General features: G+C 39.1%; 1 protein-coding gene across 1 annotated transcript; it reads left to right on the top strand.

The window, feature by feature from the left end:
* The first annotated feature begins 10,946 nt into the window (after positions 1-10,946).
* On the top strand, positions 10,947-12,758 carry LOC110893990 (zinc finger protein CONSTANS-LIKE 5). The gene is made up of 2 exons (XM_022141149.2): positions 10,947-11,753; positions 12,058-12,758. The coding sequence occupies exons 1-2, from the start codon at positions 11,013-11,015 to the stop codon at positions 12,466-12,468; spliced, it is 1,152 nt and encodes a 383-aa protein (XP_021996841.1). The 5' UTR covers positions 10,947-11,012; the 3' UTR covers positions 12,469-12,758.
* Positions 12,759-20,306: the final 7,548 nt, after the last annotated feature.

Here is a 20,306-nt window from a genome sequence, read left to right as displayed (position 1 = left end):
TAGATATATTTTTAAGCCCTTTTTACACTTTTAGCCAAGTTTTAAATTTATAAAACACGATATTTACTAACACTAAACACACATATGGGCAAGTGCACCCATCGTGGACGTAGTATAGTGTTGGTAAGATACCGAGGTCGTCCAAGGACACAAGAGCTTTTAATACCGGTTTATCCTCAACGTCTAATCAAATCAAAAAGTTAGAAAAATGTTTTAAACTAAGAAAAATAAAAACTAACTAAATGCTGAAAAATAAAATAAAATAAAAAACAGATAGACAAGATGAATCACTTGGATCCGACAAGTGTATTAGTATAACCTTTGATTATTTTCGCACTTTTGCACTTGTTTAAGAGATTATCTTAGTTATTGTAGTAGGCCCCTTTTTCGGAGGTGACGTTACCCTCAACCCAGTAGTTTGAGTCAGCAAGGATACAATCCTAAAGGGTTGGATTATTGAAAGATAATGAATTAAGTTATTAATGCAAATTATGGTAGGCCCCGCTTTTGGCGGTGACGTTACCCTCGGCTAAGTAGTCTGAGTCAGCAGGGATACAGTCCTAAATAGCCGGGTTATAGTATTAATAGTAGTTAGCTTATGAGGGGGTCAAAGAGTTTGGATCCCCGCCATCCAATACCTATGGGCATTGAAGGAGATCCTACTAAATTTGACCCAGGTCCCAAGCAGGACCTCTAAACGCTGAACAAGGGCAAGACCTTTACCAAACCGTTCCCTTAACCCCCGACCAGGTAGCCAACATACCTCCATATAGACCGTGGAGATATGAATGGTGAAAATCTTTTATTTTATATAGACAGTAAAATAATGCCAAGACACCACGGACAAACGATAAGGAAAGATCACCTTCAACATAAGTAACTAGTTATTAAAGTCATTAATACAAAACCAAATAAAAAGTGCAAAAGATTAAAAATAAAAAGTATTATACTAAACACTTGTCTTCACCAAGTGATGTAAGAGACTTAGGCAAACATGGCCTTGATTGTCAAGAACTCTTACGATCAATCTTGGATCCCGAGACGACTCACACACTCTATGATGGACAATGGATGATGGTGGTGGATGATGGTGTTATGGTGGTGGTGGGTGGTGGATGAAGTGTGAGAGAGGTGGTGTGCCAAGGGATGAGAGAGAATGAAGCCAAGCTCCTCTATTTATAGGCTGAACAGAACGCTGGACACGGCCCCGTGTTCGCTGAACACGGCCCCGTGCCCGTCTGACATTCTCTCTCTTCATTAATTGTAATTGCGAATTACAATTAATGCGCCTGCTGTACTTTCAACACGCCCCCGTGTCCGCTGGGCACGGCCCCGTGGTGAGCAATGGAAGCTTCTACTGGTTTGTCTTTTCTGCTGCTTCCTGGGCACGCCCCCGTGTTCACTGGACACGGGGCGTGTTCAGGCTCTGTTTCTCTTCTCTTTGTCTTGGGAGGTGCCGTTGAGGGTCCGGGCAGTTCACTTTTGTTCCTTTTCTTGTATTTATGGTAGATTTAGTAGTCTTTTTGCTTCTTTTGTGATTTTGAGCTCATTTCATCCTGAAAATACAAAAGGAAGACAAAAACACTCTTTTTCCAACATTAGTACTTAAAAAGGGTTAGTTTTATGCCTTAATTGATGTGTTTTATATGTTGCATTTTACACACATCAAATACCCCCACACTTGAACTTTTGCTTGTCCTCAAGCAAAACTCTTTTAATGTGGCTTACACTCCCAAATGGAATAGGTAGAAGAGAAGTTTTTTAACTTGTCCTAGAGTGTCGGGAATCCAAGGTTTGTATAGGTTCTATTTTTATTTTATTTACAATCTTATTCGTCATGGTTTATTTTGAACTTTACATAAGATAAATTACTAAATTTGGCATAGCATGCCTTATTAAAATTCCATTTATATACAAGTTCACATACCTCACGGGAGATCACTCAATCACTCGGCCGAAGGTGTATATTTAAGTGAATCGCTCGAGAGCGGCACGGATTTACATTTTCCATATGCTTGCCAAGCGATCAATCCTCCTCCTTTTTAACTTTTTACCTTTGTAAATATCAAGAGGTCTTTTGGGGTGAAGGCTTGGGTTTAAAGGTGGGTGGTTGGTTAGTGGTTAGTAAAAAGGGCGAAAATCGTAACAAGTGTCGGTTTTCGTAAAATACCTTATTTTTGGTGACATTTATTTTTGAAGTATTTCTCCAAACAAGCTTTTTGTAGCTTATGTTTGTTTTTGACTTCATCATATTTTTTTTTTTTTTTTTTTGATCGTCACGTAAAGGGTATGTTTATGAAAAACCGAGTTTGTCACTAAAATAAAGGTGAAAAAATGAAAAAGGTTTTTGGTGGGTAGAAAATTGTTTTGGGGGTAATGAAATGAAAGGTTTAGGCTCAAAGGGGTTTTCTAGGGGGATTTTGGGTAGGTAAAAAAAAATGAAAAATAATGGTTTTGAAAGAAAAATAGTTAGTCCTAATGCCTCCATCATTTACTTACTTGGGTTTAAGTTGGTAAGGACCGGGAATGTATCGTCGTGGCAAGTTCTAGATTTGTAAAGACCGAGCGGCTATTCACACAAGAAACGAAAAATGAGCATTTAATCTAAGTATGTGTATTTTTATGCTCAATAAAGGCTCAAAACTCACTTTTTGTGGGAATGGGTTTTTAATGTGACCAAGCATATATAATCGAATTTTAGCTAGACTTGTTATACCGTTTCATAATTTTCTTATGTTAGTTCTTTTTATCACGACGCTATCGGTTGTAAGTTTGTAAAAATATAACCCTTTTATGACTTGTTATTCCCAACTTAAACTAAGACAAGTAAATAAATAAAAAAATTGAAAAAGTTTTTGAAAAAATTTGGGGTGTTTAGCGGTTCCAATAGAGTTTTGTGTAAGGCTTGTTTTAGGATTTTGCAAAATTCCAAGGTTTTAGCATCCCCCACACACTTAAATTACACATTGTCCTCAATGTGTCCAAAAATAGAGTTTTTGGCTGATTAGAATATGTAAAAGTGTGTTTAAAAACAAAGATTTGTGTTACTGGCACTCTGGACACGGCCCCGTGTTGACCGGGCACGGCCCCGTGGTCAAGTGCCAGTAACAAAAATTATAGAATTGAAACAGAAGCATGGACACGGGGGCGTGTTCGCTGAACACGGCCCGTGTCCAGTTACCTGAACTGGGTGATTTCCTGCAGGGGGCTCAGCACGGGGCCGTGTTGGTTGGGCACGACCCGTGTGGAGCTTTCTGTTATGGAGATTTTTGTCGGTTTGTTCTGTTCTTCTGCATGGTTCCATTTTTTCTCGTTCCCTTTTTCATCCATTACCACCATGAGTGTGTTTTATTCTGCAAAAAGTAAAAGATTAAACTTAAACTAAGGATAGATCCGCGGAATGCCTCCGTGGTGCGCCACGTTTATAAGGGTCCTTGGCTAGACCCAATTCCCGGTCACACGTCATTTGATTGGGGTGCCTTGCCTCCCAAGTTACACCGTCGGAGAGCGGCATCCAAGCTTGAGTCGATAACCTTCATGTAGTGGACCGGGTCGTCATCCTCTATTCTTTTCCCAACTCCGAATTTTACCTCATCGTCCCCATACCTCAACGTTAGTGTCCCTTCATTCATGTCCACTACTGCTTGTGCGGTGGCAAGGAAAGGCCTCCCTAGAATAAGGGGGACCTCGTTGTCTTCCTCCATGTCGAGTATGACAAAGTCAACAGGATAAACAAACCTGCTTACCCTTACCAAGACATTCTCGATTACACCTTGCGGGAACTTGACCGATCGATCCGCGAGTTGTATGCTTATTTTTGTGGGGCTTGTGGTTCCCAAGCCTAGCCTTTTGAACATTGAAGAGGGCATGAGGTTAATGCTTGCCCCTAAGTCGGCTAAGGCATTGCGAACGGGAGATTCCCCTATTGAGCACGGAATCGTGAAGCTTCCGGGATCGATCTTCTTTTGGGGTAGTTTATTGAGTACGAGGGCAGAGCATTCTTCGCCTAAATTAACTAATTGCAAATTCTCAATTTTCTTTTTATGTGTGAGGAAGTCCCTCATAAATTTAGAGTATTTGGGCATTTGGGTTAGGACTTCGATAAAAGGAATATTGACATGCAATTGTTTTAGCAAACTTTCGAACTTTGCGAATTGCTCGTTGGTTTTTTGACGAATTAACCTACCGGGGTACGGGACTCGAGGAGCCTTGGTAGGCTCTGTTGATGGTGGAGGGTCCTTCTCCTGCAGATGTGTTGGCGTTGATTCTTCCGTGGTTGGAGGTATTTCTGCAGGCCCTACGGTTCGGTTTCGTAGCGTGATGAGGTGAACTTGTGCCTTCGGGTTGGTTTCGGTATTGCTAGGTAACGCGCCTTGTGGTCTTTCGGAAAAATTTTGAGCTAGTTGATTTATTTGTTTTTCTATATTTTGAATGCTAGCTTGTTGATTCCTAAAGTTTGATTCTAATTGTAGGAATCTTTCCGAATTTTTCTTGTCAGTGTCAGAGACGAGGCGAGATATAGTATCTTCGAGCCTTTCTCTCCCACTTTGTTGTTGAGTGAAATTTTGTGACTCATTTCTTGATTGCTGAAAGTTTGTTCGTTGTGGTTGTTGGTTACTACTATTGCCGGGCTCCCTCCAACCAAGGTTTGGGTGGTTTCGCCATCCTTGGTTGTAGGTCCCCGTTGGAGGACCCGACGGCCTAGGTCTATTATCAATGTAGTTTACCATTTCTTGTTGATCGTCCGTTTCTTTCATGCAACTCCAATTTTCATGTGACCCACCACACCCCTCACAAGCCATGACCGAGACCGTTTTTGTCATTTCTAATTTTTTTATTTTTGAAGAAAGGGCCTCGATTTGGGCTTGTAAAGAGGTGTTTTCGTCTACCTTATGGGCGCCCGGGGCAATAGTTTTATTTCCCCGGGGGGTGTGCCACTGAAAATTGGTTTGAGCAATTTCCTCAATCTGATTATATATTTCGTGTGGGCGTCGATTACCTAAAAGTCCCCCGGAGCTAGAATCAAGTGTCTGTCTAGTATGTGGCAACAATCCATTGTAGAAAGTGGATACTTGTTGCCATATCGCGAGGCCGTGATGGGGACACTTGCGTAGTAGCTCCTTGAACCTTTCCCAAGTTTCATATAAGGATTCCCCGTCCTCTTGTGAGTATGTGTTAATTTCAACCATTAATTTAGCAGTTTTAGAAGGAGGGAAATACTTATATAGAAATTTTTGGGCTAGTTCATCCCAGGTGTTTACCGATCCAGCTGGGAGGGTGTTGAGCCAAGCTTTCGCTCGGTCTTTTAGTGAGAATGGAAACATACGAAGGCGGATGGCGTCGTTTGATGCTCCATTGATCCGAAATGTATCACATATTTCTAAGAAATTAGTTATATGTAGATGGGGATCCTCGTCCGCGAGCCCGTGAAAGGTTGCGGAGTTTTGGAGCATTTGTATCAAGTGCGGTCGAAGTTCGAAGTTATTAGCTTCGACATTCGGGGCATTGATAGCGGCGCCGAGATTACCTACGGTGGGCCGTAAGTAATCCATGAGGGTACGTTGGTCCGCCATTGGGGGTGGGTCACCCGAAACTTTCTCTTGGTTTTTGGCTTTTAACCTTTTTCTGAGAAAGCGTTCGGGTTCTTCTAATGGTTCCTTTATGTCTTTATTGGAACTGGAGCTCATACACTACGCGAGGCTGGCGTCGGGTTCCAAGTCCTGCAATAAAAACAGAAAAGAATGTTGGTCAGAAGGTTCACCACGGCCCCGTGTCGAGCGAACACGGCCCCGTGGTCGGAGATACAGTGGTTGTTTTTCAGATCCCAGTCACTGGAAGTTGGACACGACCCCGTGTTGCACCGACACGGCCCCGTGGTCAGCCTCCTGTTAACTTGAAAAACAAAAACTGCCAGTGACGTTGCTGAGCACGGCCCGTGTCCGACCAGGCACGGCCCCGTGCTGAGATCTGCAGAAGCTGAAAAATCTAAAAAAAATCCTAAAAAATTAAAGAAAAATAAAAAGATGATTAGGCCGTTGATTCCTAACTTTCTTAAAATCCTTGTGTCCCCGGCAGCGGCGCCAAAAACTTGATGTGTGTCGGTGTGTATATAATTTAGATATATTTTTAAGCCCTTTTTACACTTTTAGCCAAGTTTTAAATTTATAAAACACGATATTTACTAACACTAAACACACATATGGGCAAGTGCACCCATCGTGGACGTAGTATAGTGTTGGTAAGATACCGAGGTCGTCCAAGGACACAAGAGCTTTTAATACCGGTTTATCCTCAACGTCTAATCAAATCAAAAAGTTAGAAAAATGTTTTAAACTAAGAAAAATAAAAACTAACTAAATGCTGAAAAATAAAATAAAATAAAAAACAGATAGACAAGATGAATCACTTGGATCCGACAAGTGTATTAGTATAACCTTTGATTATTTTTGCACTTTTGCACTTGTTTAAGAGATTATCTTAGTTATTGTAGTAGGCCCCTTTTTCGGAGGTGACGTTACCCTCAACCCAGTAGTTTGAGTCAGCAAGGATACAATCCTAAAGGGTTGGATTATTGAAAGATAATGAATTAAGTTATTAATGCAAATTATGGTAGGCCCCGCTTTTGGCGGTGACGTTACCCTCGGCTAAGTAGTCTGAGTCAGCAGGGATACAGTCCTAAATAGCCGGGTTATAGTATTAATAGTAGTTAGCTTATGAGGGGGTCAAAGAGTTTGGATCCCCGCCATCCAATACCTATGGGCATTGAAGGAGATCCTACTAAATTTGACCCAGGTCCCAAGCAGGACCTCTAAACGCTGAACAAGGGCAAGACCTTTACCAAACCGTTCCCTTAACCCCCGACCAGGTAGCCAACATACCTCCATATAGACCGTGGAGATATGAATGGTGAAAATCTTTTATTTTATATAGACAGTAAAATAATGCCAAGACACCACGGACAAACGATAAGGAAAGATCACCTTCAACATAAGTAACTAGTTATTAAAGTCATTAATACAAAACCAAATAAAAAGTGCAAAAGATTAAAAATAAAAAGTATTATACTAAACACTTGTCTTCACCAAGTGATGTAAGAGACTTAGGCAAACATGGCCTTGATTGTCAAGAACTCTTACGATCAATCTTGGATCCCGAGACGACTCACACACTCTATGATGGACAATGGATGATGGTGGTGGATGATGGTGTTATGGTGGTGGTGGGTGGTGGATGAAGTGTGAGAGAGGTGGTGTGCCAAGGGATGAGAGAGAATGAAGCCAAGCTCCTCTATTTATAGGCTGAACAGAACGCTGGACACGGCCCCGTGTTCGCTGAACACGGCCCCGTGCCCGTCTGACATTCTCTCTCTTCATTAATTGTAATTGCGAATTACAATTAATGCGCCTGCTGTACTTTCAACACGCCCCCGTGTCCGCTGGGCACGGCCCCGTGGTGAGCAATGGAAGCTTCTACTGGTTTGTCTTTTCTGCTGCTTCCTGGGCACGCCCCCGTGTTCACTGGACACGGGGCGTGTTCAGGCTCTGTTTCTCTTCTCTTTGTCTTGGGAGGTGCCGTTGAGGGTCCGGGCAGTTCACTTTTGTTCCTTTTCTTGTATTTATGGTAGATTTAGTAGTCTTTTTGCTTCTTTTGTGATTTTGAGCTCATTTCATCCTGAAAATACAAAAGGAAGACAAAAACACTCTTTTTCCAACATTAGTACTTAAAAAGGGTTAGTTTTATGCCTTAATTGATGTGTTTTATATGTTGCATTTTACACACATCAATATGCCTATGAATGAAAACATATAAATGATTAGCCAAAATGGAAAGGCACAAATAAGGCAGAGTTGAATTCTCTAATAACATGGAAAGTTTCTGGACCAACAATCCGTACAACTGAAGTTGTAAAATATGTTGGATACAAATGGGTCTTTTATGCGAATCATGTGAAAATTAAATAAAGTGATATAAGGAAAAATTGGTGGCACAAGTATTTTCACAAAGACCTATGACTGATTATTAGGAGACGTATTCTCCGGTGGTGGATGTATTGACTTTCCAATATTTAATTAGTCTGGTAATATAAAGAGAGAATTGATATGTGTCTTATGGAAGTTATGAATCACTGGATACTAAAAGTTTACATGAAAGTCCCTCAAGGATTTAATTTATTAAAATCATGTAAAATAAGTTATCGAGAACGATATGATCGTTGTATACAGATTCATATTTGAATACGTTGAATATAATTGGAACTCCTGATGAGTATCCTAAAGCATTTATGTGCTTATAAGGTTAAGTGGAAATATCTTATGGATGTAATTCTTGTGCACCAATAAACATACATAGAATACATGTACTCGGTGATTATGGCATTTCAATTATAGTGTACAAGCATGGTACAATATGGATCTTATAAATGAAGCAAGTGTTCAAAATATCCTTGCATATAATATAGAAATCGAAAAGGTGGTTAATGTAACAGAACCCCTAAAAAGTATATGCAAATATGTTGTTCAAAGTGAAAGAAGTATGTGAATGATGGTAAATGCCAGAGGCATTGGTTTCAAAACCTTACGAATGTATCTTTATAAATTTTGAAAAGAGATCATGGAATAAGGGAGTTGGGTTGAGTGCCATACAACTCATGATATGTTATGATAAAGAGCAATATAAGTTTGATATTATTATCCATCTTTATCAAAAGTCCTCTCATAAAAGTTCACTATAATAGCAATTTACAGTGATGATGTCTAAGCCGCTCAACCTTAAAGTACGTTAAAGATTGTTCAGTCACTTGTTATAAGAATGACTATTATCATCTCGTACCAAAGTAGAGATTCTCAGTCTATAAGCACCATAGTTATGCATATGTGCATTAATATGTCTTGCTATATATGGAGATTATAATATCTTCCATTCGAACTTATTGTCATGATATAGCATGTGTTGAGCGAGGAGACACTGGAATGAGTTAAAACAAATATTCCAGATATGAACGATATTTGTTTATATTTTACTAACCTATCAAAACAAGTTTGGTTAGTCATATAGATGCAGGGAATGTGACACAACACAATTGTAGATCATATTATATAATTTGATAAGAAGCACCTAAAGTCTCATTTGAAGATCATACCACATTGCTCAACATAAAGGATTGTACTTCAAGGGATCAAGCAGCATTTCATTGGCTATGAAAGCTTTGAGCAACTTTCAAGGAAGATCGACACATGTCACTTAAAGGCTACATATTCAAATGAGGGGGAGTATCATACAAGTTGCACTCTTTTTCCCTCACTAAGTTTTGTCCCATTCTGGATTTTTTTAGTAAGGTTTTTAATGAGGCAACATACATAATCTAGAAGTATCAGGAGAAGAAAATATGCACTGCACTCTTTTTCCCTTAGCTGAGGTTTTGTCCCACTGGGTTTTCCTAGCAAGGTTTTTAACGAGGCAGCATCTCAAAGCGTATAAAGTTGATAACCAAGGGGGAGTGTTATAAATATATTATATTATGTGGTTATCAACTCCATAAATAGATTGACTTCTTCTCCAAGATTTCATCTCTTATATATATTGATTGTAATTCTTTGTTAAAGACATACATATCAATGAAATATTAGTTCTTTTCTCCCTATAACTCTTCTCATATTCTTGTGTTAATAGGCTAGTTTTACAACAAAATTTAACCTATTCGATCCAACTCGATGGAGTTGCAAAGGCATCTGTCTGTCACGTCGAACGATGAAGGCCTCCCACTTTCCTCTCGCATTCTTTGCCCGGCCTTGCCCGTAAAGATGAATTTTCACCGTCTCTTCTCGCCGTGCTCAACATGCCCGTCTCTTTCGCTACCAAATCAACTTAAAGGCGTCTCGATCTAAGAGTTGTTTCGTTGTAAATTACGAAAATATCATATTTTAAAGAGGATGAGCAGTAACACTAACGTTTATAAATATATTCTATTTAAGTTTTATTATTTATGTATTAAGCAAGCTTAACTAACAATAAATTACTATTTTATTGTTCCTGTTTTTTTTAACTTACTAATATTTTTTATTATTTTCTTTTTTTAACCTTAAAATTTTCTTTATTGTATTATTATTATTATAATGTATTATTATAATTACTTTTAAGTTATTTTGTTTTTCGTTTATAATTTTATATTTTTGAACGAGTCAAATATAACTGATTTTGTTTCTTTAACGTGAGAAATTGGGCCGATACCATCTGAACTATATCGGTACTGGTATCGTATTTATTTTTATAGTTTTCTTAACGTGATGATATAAATTTGTTGAAAATAGAGTTGTATTCACAATAGAGTATTTTAACTATTTTTTATACCGTAGCTTTAACGAGTGTCGGTATGATAACTTTAGTGTGACGATTCGACTGTTACCAGCTAAAGAACATTAGTACCAATACTGGTATTCATTTTTATGGGTTTCTATCGATATAAAATACATCTCAATATCTTCTTATGCGTATCTCTTTCTATTGCTATTTAAAGTGCTGGTATTGTATCGAACCAAATTAATACTAACTATAACCCCCTGTAAAACATGGGTAATCCCACTAGTGATTAACATATCCCCTAGAGGCCTAGACTCACACAAGAATATAACACGTACAAATCAATCTTAAAGTTTGTTGACTTACAATTTATAACTATAACCATACATATAATATCGTTAAAAAAGTATAATAAAATGAAGATTAAAATAACATATGATAATGTTATGGTTTCACCAAGATTTCATCAACGCAGCTGTCAGTCAGTGCTCACATATGGTCCCCACCTCATCAGGACAGACACATGACAACTTGAAAAAAATCTTAATTTATCTTATAATCAAATCTTTTTAATGGCCATTATCTCTCCACGTGTCACCAATGTACTCGTCAGCTCCTATCCTTATAGATACTCTCCCCCATCCTATTAATCAATACAACACAAAAACACACATACAAAAACACACACACAACAACACAAGTATCAAATTTAAGATATGAAGTGTTTTCCAACAGGGTGGAACGTTCCTGCAAAGGTTTGTGAATCATGCAAAACAGCCGTTGCGTTGCTGTTCTGCCGGAAGGATACGGTGTTCCTCTGTCTCGCGTGTGACGTGAAGTTACACAGCCACACGCGTCATGAGCGCGTGTGGATGTGTGAAGTATGTGAGCAGGCTCCGGCGTCTGTCACATGTAAGGCAGACGCCGCAGCCTTATGCGTCACATGTGACCGAGATATACATTCGGCGAATCCGCTTTCTCGCCGGCACGACCGGGTCCCGGTCGTCCCGTTCTACGATTGCGCGGAGTTTGTTAAATCCTCGGTTCCTTGTACTTTTCTTGAACCGAGTACTGGTACTGGTACCGATGATTTGCAAAGCTCTTTAACAAATGATGATGTTAATTGGGGAATTCCCGCGGAAACGATTAATTTCGATGTGAAATATCCCGATACATCGCCCGAAGAGATGAAATCGATAGATTTGTTGTTTCCGGAACCGGATCATCTTCTGGATTTCGATTTTCCGGTTCCGACAGACGTTAAGGGGCTGCAAAATCACTTCAATAATTCCGTTAACGATAGTGTAGTTCCGTTTCAGTTATCGCCGCCCGGGAGCAAGTTTTTACCGCCGGAAATTGTCGAAAATCGCAATAAGTGTTACGAGATCGATTTCACTAGATCTAATATCAATTCGTACAACAAAAATGGTTATGTATCGCAATCGCTCAATCACAGTGTAACTATCTCATCCTACGATATCTTGAATGTTTATTAATCAATTCTACTATTATTATTATTATTATTATTATTATTATTATTATTATTATTATTATTATTATTATTATTATTATTATGGTTTTGGCTCGGTGGTACAGGTTTTGCCTTTTAGAAAAAAGACCAGGGTTAAAAATTAATTATTGGCACAAAGTAAATTAAATAAAAAAATTAATTTAATGTAATTTAGAAGCAGGAGTAGAGTAACATTTGTCATTAAAAAATAAACAAAAACAATTATCTAACGCAACTGCGCAAAATTTCAGGTATCGTCGTCTTCAATCGAAGCGGGAATCGTACCGGACGGTAAATCCGTATCCGAAATATCGCATCCATTCGTGCTACAAATGAACGACGGAGGCGAAATGAACGGAATCGCAACAACCGGAGCTCAACAACCTACACAATTATCCGGTATAGACCGAGAAGCTAGGGTTATGAGGTACCGAGAGAAGCGAAAGAACCGAAAGTTCGAGAAAACTATTCGATACGCCTCACGAAAGGCGTACGCCGAAACACGGCCACGGATCAAAGGCCGGTTTGCGAAACGGACGGATTCCGCCGAGTCGGATGTGGACCGGTGGTTGTTCACGGCGGCGTCGGGTATTACCTCCAAAAGTGGTTATGGTGTGGAGGTGGAATACGGTGTCGTTCCGTCGTATTGCCGGGAGGTTTGATGTAATTCCGGTGATGATTTGCATGACGTGTATAATTAGTTTTTTTTTTTTTTTTTTTGTTTTGATTTTCTGGTGGAATTAAATAATTAGATGAGGATTAAATCTGACCATTGATCACCTCCAAAGGGCAACTGTTTTTGGTTGTAAAGAGGTGAAAGTCAAAGTTATGTGAAGTCAAAGGTTGACCGTTTATAACATGTAATGAAAGTTTGGGTCACCTAGAATCATCTTGGTATTAACTCCGGGTTATGTTATATAAATGGAAAGGTTCAAGGTTGAATTGTTGAAAATATGAGAATGGTGACAATATTACTATTATTGTTATTTTTGTGATAAATATTTTTTTTTTACTTGAGAGAAATAACTTATTAAAACTGGCATTTCATTGGATTCTTTTATGTTATATAGTTATTAAGTTATTATTATATAATACACAAGTTTCTTATTTTTTATGCCTTTTTTATCTTTTTGAGTAAACCTTAATTTTCGTAGTTGTGGTTTGCTGAGTTTAATACTCTCAGTCCAATAGTTTAAAAATTGCATTTATCGTCCATTGGTTTGCTGATTTTAACAGTTGGTGTGGACTGAAACTGTTAAAATCAGCAAACTAATGGACTGAAACTGTTAAAATCAACAAACTAATGGATGATAAATGCAATTTTTTAACTATTGGACTGTGAGCGTTAAAATCAGCAAACCACAGGGACGAAAATTGAGGTTTACTCTTTCTTTTTCGCTCTATGTGTTTCTCTCCCTTCTGTAATACTCTACGTGTTTCTTTCACGTCTCTCTTTCTTCTAGAGGCTTTTCTTGTATCGTCATCAGTTTTTTTCGGTCCAAGCTTTTCTTGTCATTTCTTCCAAGGAGTATATGAGAGTTTTAGATTTAGAAAGAATATTAAAAAGAAATGTTACTACGTAGATCCAATTTTTTTTAATTGATATATTAGATTCTAGAATTATTATATGTAAACACTTGCACATTCTTATTTAAAAGAAATTTTTAAAAATTTCAAAAGCATTTACTTGTGAACAAACTGTATATGAATGATTTCGTTGCATTGTACTATTATTACGGTTTCAATATGTTACAATAATATAATCATAATATAAAAATGGATTATTTTGACATGAGGAAACTCGACAATAATCCCTTGAAGTACAATAGTTCGAGCAACACATATCGACGTTATGGGTTTTGACTTGGAATAACGACAACACTTAGGTTTTGGCTAGAGTGGTGGAAGCACTAGCGGGGGTGTTAGGGGAAAAGAGCCATTGTGTCGATAGGGTTTGATGGCCGAGAAGAGAACCACGACATGGTAGGAGAATGAGAAGAGAGAACCATTCAAAAGCAATTGATTGATTGGAAGATCAAAGAAAAGGGGACTATGAAAAAAATAGAGGGTAAAATCTATAGTCTAGCCCACATTTCTTTATGGGAAAATTACCAAAGTGGCCGTTTGACCAAGCCATTTTCCAAAATAGCCATTTGACCGGGCATAATGCACCCTCCCATCAAAGTGAACTCCCATATTTATGCACCTTCAATCCAACCACCAGCTAGCCGACACGTGTCCCTGAAGCCTGAACCGGCTTTATGCCGCGTCGCCTGGCAGCCGAGCCGCTTCCCCCCCAAGCCAAGCCTCTTCACCGCCTGCCCACAAGTACAAGCCATGCCGCCTAATTTACAAGCCAAGCCGCGTAAAGTACAAGCCGAGCCGCGACAGTTGCATTTTTTAAAAAATATCAAAATATATAAAAAAACATCAAAAAAATATCAAAAAACATCAAAAAATATAAAAAAAAATCCAAAAATATCAAAATACTCTTTCTCTCCATATATTTAATAACTCGGTTGAATATTGTGAATAATAGAATTCATTTTTTATCTCTTTTCTCTTTATTTTTTATCAATTATTAATTTAATAATTTAATATTTTATTAAATTAAATAAACTAATATTTTAATAAATTATTTTTTGGTTAACAAGGTTAGTAGAAAACTAACCTAGTTAGTAGATCCTTTAATACATTCAAAATAACCTAGTTAGTCCAAGTAGGTTAGTTTTTATAAAAGAAACCACTAACTGAGTTAGAAAACTCAGTTACTTCAGTTAAGAGTCAAAAAAAAGAAACAAAAAGGGGGTCCTTCTGTTCGGACCGGCCCTATGCGTGACTCGAACCCGCGCCGCTATGTTACAATCAAAGTGTCTTAGCCAGTTTTTCCTCCAGGCAGGAGCTGATAGGATACCCAAGTTAATTCCTTTTATATGTTAATTGAAACTTTTAGAATAGCTAGTTATCGGAAATTTATATCGGAAATTTGTATATATTTTTATCGATAAGAGTTGAATTAGAAATAATAAACATTATACTTAAATCAATATTATACAAAATTATAAATAAAAAAACATGTCTAGCGGCTTGGAATTGGAATGAAACGGCTTGACCAAGGTGAAACGGCTTGGCGGGAAGCTGAAGCGGCTCGTTTGCAGGGTGTAGCGGCTTGGAAGTTTGATGAAGCGGCTTGGAACAGGTTATAGCGGCTTGGAGGTGTAGCGGCTTGGAAGTCTGATGAAGCGGCTTGGAATGGGGTAAAGCGGCTCGGCTTTAACATGAAGCGGCTCGGCGAGGCAGTACTCAAAGCGGCATAAATCAGGTGTTCTGCGAAGCGGCTTGGCTTGGGGGGGAAGCGGCTCGGCTGCCAGGCGACGCGGCATAAAGCCGGTTCAGGCTTCAGGGACACGTGTCGGCTAGCTGGTTGTTGGATTGAAGGTGCATAAATATGGGAGTTCACTTTGATGGGAGGGTGCATTATGCCCGGTCAAATGGCTATTTTGGAAAATGGCTTGGTCAAACGGCCACTTTGGTAATTTTCCCTTTCTTTATTTACTTTTGTAACATCATGTGAATGTGAATGAACACATACAAGGGTTAGATGTAATTTTCAGGGTTCTTGTACCTTTTATTCTTCCATGTGTGTTTTTGTATAGGGATAAGAAATAATGAAAAGCAAGTTTGGATTAAAAGCGTATGATAGAATGACAAATGTACACTTTTACTCAATTAACGTTTATTTCTGCCAACCCATCCAAGTAACGTTTATTTTCCTACTTTACTGTTGAAGTTTTACTATAGGGTTATTAGGATTAGGATCAAATACAAAGGATCCTAATTGTAAGAAGTGTAAGAAGGATTTATAGAGTAACAAGTGTCCAATAACCTAAAAGAACCCACTACACAAAAAAAAAAACCCACTAAAAAAAAAAAAAAAAAACCTTAAAAATCCACCACCACCAAAAACCTAAACCCCCCCTCCCCCCACATCACCCACCCTAAAAAAAAAAAAAAAAATTATTTTTTTTTTGCCGAGGGGGTGGGGGGTGGGGGTTTAGGTTTTTGGGTGGGGGTGGGGGTGGGGGTGGGTGTTTAGTTTTTTTTATATTTTTTTTTAGGTTTTTGGGGGGTGGGGGGAAGGGGGGGGGTTAGGTTTTTTTAGGTTTTTTTTTTTTTTTGGGGGGGGGGGGGGTTAGGTTTTTTTTAGGTTTTTGGGGGTGGGGGGGTTTAGGTTTTTTGGGGTTTTTTTTGTGAGGTATAGTTTTTTTTTTTTTTTTTTTTTTTTTTTTTTTTTTTGCGGGGGGGGGGGGGGGTGTTTAGGTTTTTGGTGGTGATGTAGTGGGTTTACTTTTAGGTTATTAGACACTTGTCACTCTATAAATCCTTCTTACATTTCTTACAATTAGAAGACTTTGTAGAATAACTTGACCCAGGGTTATTATATAGATAATACATATAAAAGGGTAAAAATGACTATTTTGCCCTTATCTAGGGGCTACGTGGCCCTATTTAACGTTTAAATTTAACTGGGCTAGTGCAAAAGGATATACTGTGCAAGGTTTTTAAATATAAATGGTGATTCTTGTAATTTCGAAAGGTAAAGGTCATCTATTGCAATTTGCTATAAACATAAAAGACGAAAAGTGTAATATACCTTAAAATCTATGTATCATAAAGGTGTATAACTTGGTCGGCCCAACGTTTTTGGAGGCCCAAAACGAACTACAAAGTTGGGACTCTTTTGAATTGGTATAAAGAAACACTGGCGATTGATTACTCCTAATTGCACCCTAATTTATCCCCCATTCGCCATTCTCGTTAGTTGCAGTTAGCAAGGTCACGAGTAATGAGAATAGGAGCGGAGCTGCGAAGGATGCGTTCAAGAAAAAGGATATGGCAGATTAATTTTTTAAGTTTTGAACCTAGACATTTTACTTGCTTGGGTGATTATGTAATCACGTATTTGTTTGTTTATCTAGCCCAAATACACATGTAAATATGAAAAAAAAAATAGGGGCCCATATGTTTTGGGGGCCCTAAGCGGCTTGGCCTGCTAAGCTTATTGGGCTTGGCCGATCCAGTTTGTAAAAAAAAAGGTTTAAAATTGACTCGACCTGACGGTTTGAAACCAGAAAAAACGGATTTGAAACTGTTGTTACCAGTTCGAGTTCACATCTCTTCAAACCGGATTTTTAAGAACTAGTTTATTTTGCCAATAAAATCAGTTCGCTGTTTAAAAAAACCGATTTGTCCATGTCAACTCGTATGTATCCATTTTTTGTGATGCAGTAACCAACATATAGAAAGAGTACATGAAGAACCTATGTCACTTTCATGATTAAAAGTTTTTGCCGAGAAAAAAATGATATAAATAGGAATAGTTTTCTAATTTGATTATCATAATGATTCAAAAGTGGGAAAGCTTACAGGCGTCTGTTATTAAATTCACCATATATCGCCTTTGGACAACCTTCTTTAACAACTAAAGAGATCCAAGGAAGGGTTTGTTCCATGAGAGAGAGAGAACATGAATCTGGAGCGGCTATGGATCCTGTCGATGAGGAGTGGTCCGATGTGAACTATCGCCGGAAGACAAACGGTCAGGTCCGGGGTGGTGAAGTCAAAGGCAGGAGCGATGTTACAAAGTACTTCATTTCTAACCTCCCTCCGGGATGTCGGCCATGGGACGTTGCAGATTTCGTTAGGGTTTTTGGGGATGTTTGCGGTATGTATATAGCCAGAAAGAGAGATAAGGCGGGTAATAGGTTCGGATTCCTGAGTTTTGAGAATGTGAAAGACGTATCAAACCTGGAGAAAGCCCTGAACGGATTAAAGATGGGTGGCTACAAGCTTTCGGCAAACATTGCGAGGTTTTCTAATGAGAATATAGGGTTACGTGACAATGAAAGATTGCCGGTTTTTGAGCAGGAGGGTCCCAAGGTTATGGAGGGAAGGATGGGGAAGAAGTCATTTATATCTGATGGGCCAAGTCATGAGGTTGACATCAGGGGAAAGTTTAAGCATTTTAAGGAAGGGATCTCATACAAGGATATAGTGGCTCCTAGGAAGGACAAGAAGCCAGTCTCTCCAATCTGTTCGGAACCTCAGGATCCCTTACGGGTGACTGACGTTCATGAAGAGACTAGTGCATTTTTTGCGTTTCAGGAAAAAGCGGTGATTGGTAGAGCGGTGGATGTTAGGAAGTTGTCAGATCTGCATGTTTTATTAGCTTCTTCCGGTTTCGGGAGTGGTAAAGTGTATTATGCGGGGGGTTTATACGTGATTATTGTTTTTCCTGAAGCTTACGAGGCTACGGAATTCGTTAACAATGGAAACATTTGGAATTCTTGGTTTTCTTCATTAGACATGTGGACCGGCCAGTCCTTGCCGTTCGAAAGAATTGCATGGATCAAGTTTGTTGGTGTGCCGATTCACCTTGCGGAGAATAAAGTGTTTGATAAAATGGCGGAGCATTATGGATCAGTGATATATGAGTCTCAACTGTCCGCAGAGGATGGTGATCTATCCGTTAATAGGGTGGGCGTCCTGGTGGATCATGGGGAGCCGATATCGGACTCGGTGGTTCTCAGCTGGCATGGCAGGAAATATAGAGTGTGGATCTCGGAGGATCATCGTGACTGGATTCCGGAGTGTACTGTGATTAAACCGAAGAGGGACGATGACATGTCGGTGGCATCGGACGGTGAGGTTCCGGTAGAAGATTATTCAAAAACGTCGGTTGGTATCCATGAGGAAGTTAGAAAGGTGAGAGAAGAACCGGGTGTGGAGATGGAAAGGCAGGGTGGCGGCCTCGAAAAGGAAGGAGTAAATGCAAATTCGGCGGCATGTGGGGACTCATTTAATGAGGGGTATGCTGCTACTATTGGCAGTGTTGGGCCCAATTCTGGAGTTAAAAAGTCTAAGAAGAAACCATTTAATTTATTAAAGGACAGGCACCTCAAAAAGTCCAGTAAGGTGAGCCCAATTGAGAACAACAGGCCCAGAAAAAGAACTCGATTAGAAGCAGTGGAACCTTTTTATTTTTCCATCGGCGAAGATATCCAGGAGAACATTCCAGTAAACAATGAGCTCCATTGTAAGAAGGGTCTCGATCTTAACAGAAGGGTTTCATCTGATGGTGTCGAACCGGAGGTTTCGTCGGGGGATACGTTGGTTTCAGACTCTCAAGACAAAGGTAATGTAGAGGTCGCGACACGGGTTGAATTAGAAGAAACTATTCGTATCGGAAAGATTGTAGGAGTGGATCTTTCGGAGCACAGATATTTGGTGGAGGACAACTTGGTTAAAGAAGGTACCAATGAGGTTAGACAATGAATTTTCTTACCCTGAATGCTAGAGGGATTGGGGGGTCTGTTAAAGAAAAATGGATTAAAGAGTTAAGGATGGTGAACAAGGTGGATTTTTTGTTAATTCAAGAAACAAAACAGGATGATCTTTCCGGTTTCAAGTTTGATAATTTTTGGGGAAATAATAATTATGGGATGGAGTATGTCGGAGCGACTGGTCTATCAGGAGGGCTCTTGAGCATTTGGGATAAAAGTGTGTTTGAGGCAGTTAATTTTGTGAAGGATAAGAATTTCCTTCTTGTCAACGGCAAATTAAAAGGGTCCCGAGTAGAAATTAACGTGGTCAATGTTTATGCCCCGCAAAAAACTGCGGATAAGCTTGCCCTGTGGAACAGACTTAAGGCTATCATGGATGGGTTTCAGGGGATGTGGGTTATTGCTGGGGATTTCAACGCTGTGAGAACTCCTGAAGAGCGTAAAAATTCTGGGTTCAAAAATTCATGTGCTGTGTATTTCAATGAATTTATCAATTCGTCGGGTCTTATGGAATATGAGATGAAAGGTAGGAAGTTTACATGTATTAGAAATAATGGTAAGAAATTGAGTAAGATTGATCGGTTCTTAGTTTGCCCGGAATTCTTATTCAAATGGCCAGAAGCGTGTTTAAGGGGGCTACAACCATCTTTTTCAGATCATTGCCCGCTTAGTCTAACGATTAACAAGAAAAATTTCGGAGCAAAACCATTCAGAATTTTCAATTCCTGGATAGGTGATCCGGACTTCAAGGAATCGGTTGAGAAGGCAGCGAGTTCGATTGTTCCTAATGTTGGGGCCGCGGATACTTTGCTTATGAAGAAGTTCTCTTTGATTAGGGAGGCTATTAAAGAGTGGAGGTCTAAGTTTTTAAGCAAGAAAGGGGAGGCTATTGATAAAGCGAAAGAGGAGATCGAGGCGTTAAATGAATTAATGGAAGAGCGTGGGTTAGGGGAAGAAGAGGAATGGATTTATATGGAAAATAAGAAAATTCTGTTGGAGCAGGAAGAAAAGATTTGTGCAGATTTGAGACAGAGAGCGAGAACGAGATGGGCGTTAGATGGGGATGAGAATACGAAAATTTTTCACTCTCAAGTTAACGCAAGAAAAGTTGCTAATCAAATCCCGGGTCTTAACATAAGGGGTAGATGGATCGAGGA

The sequence above is a fragment of the Helianthus annuus genome, chromosome 12, assembly GCF_002127325.2.
Source record: "Helianthus annuus cultivar XRQ/B chromosome 12, HanXRQr2.0-SUNRISE, whole genome shotgun sequence".
NCBI lineage: Eukaryota > Viridiplantae > Streptophyta > Magnoliopsida > Asterales > Asteraceae > Helianthus > Helianthus annuus.
The sequence above is the reverse complement of the archived record's forward strand: the minus strand, read 5'-3'. Positions and strand labels throughout refer to the sequence as shown.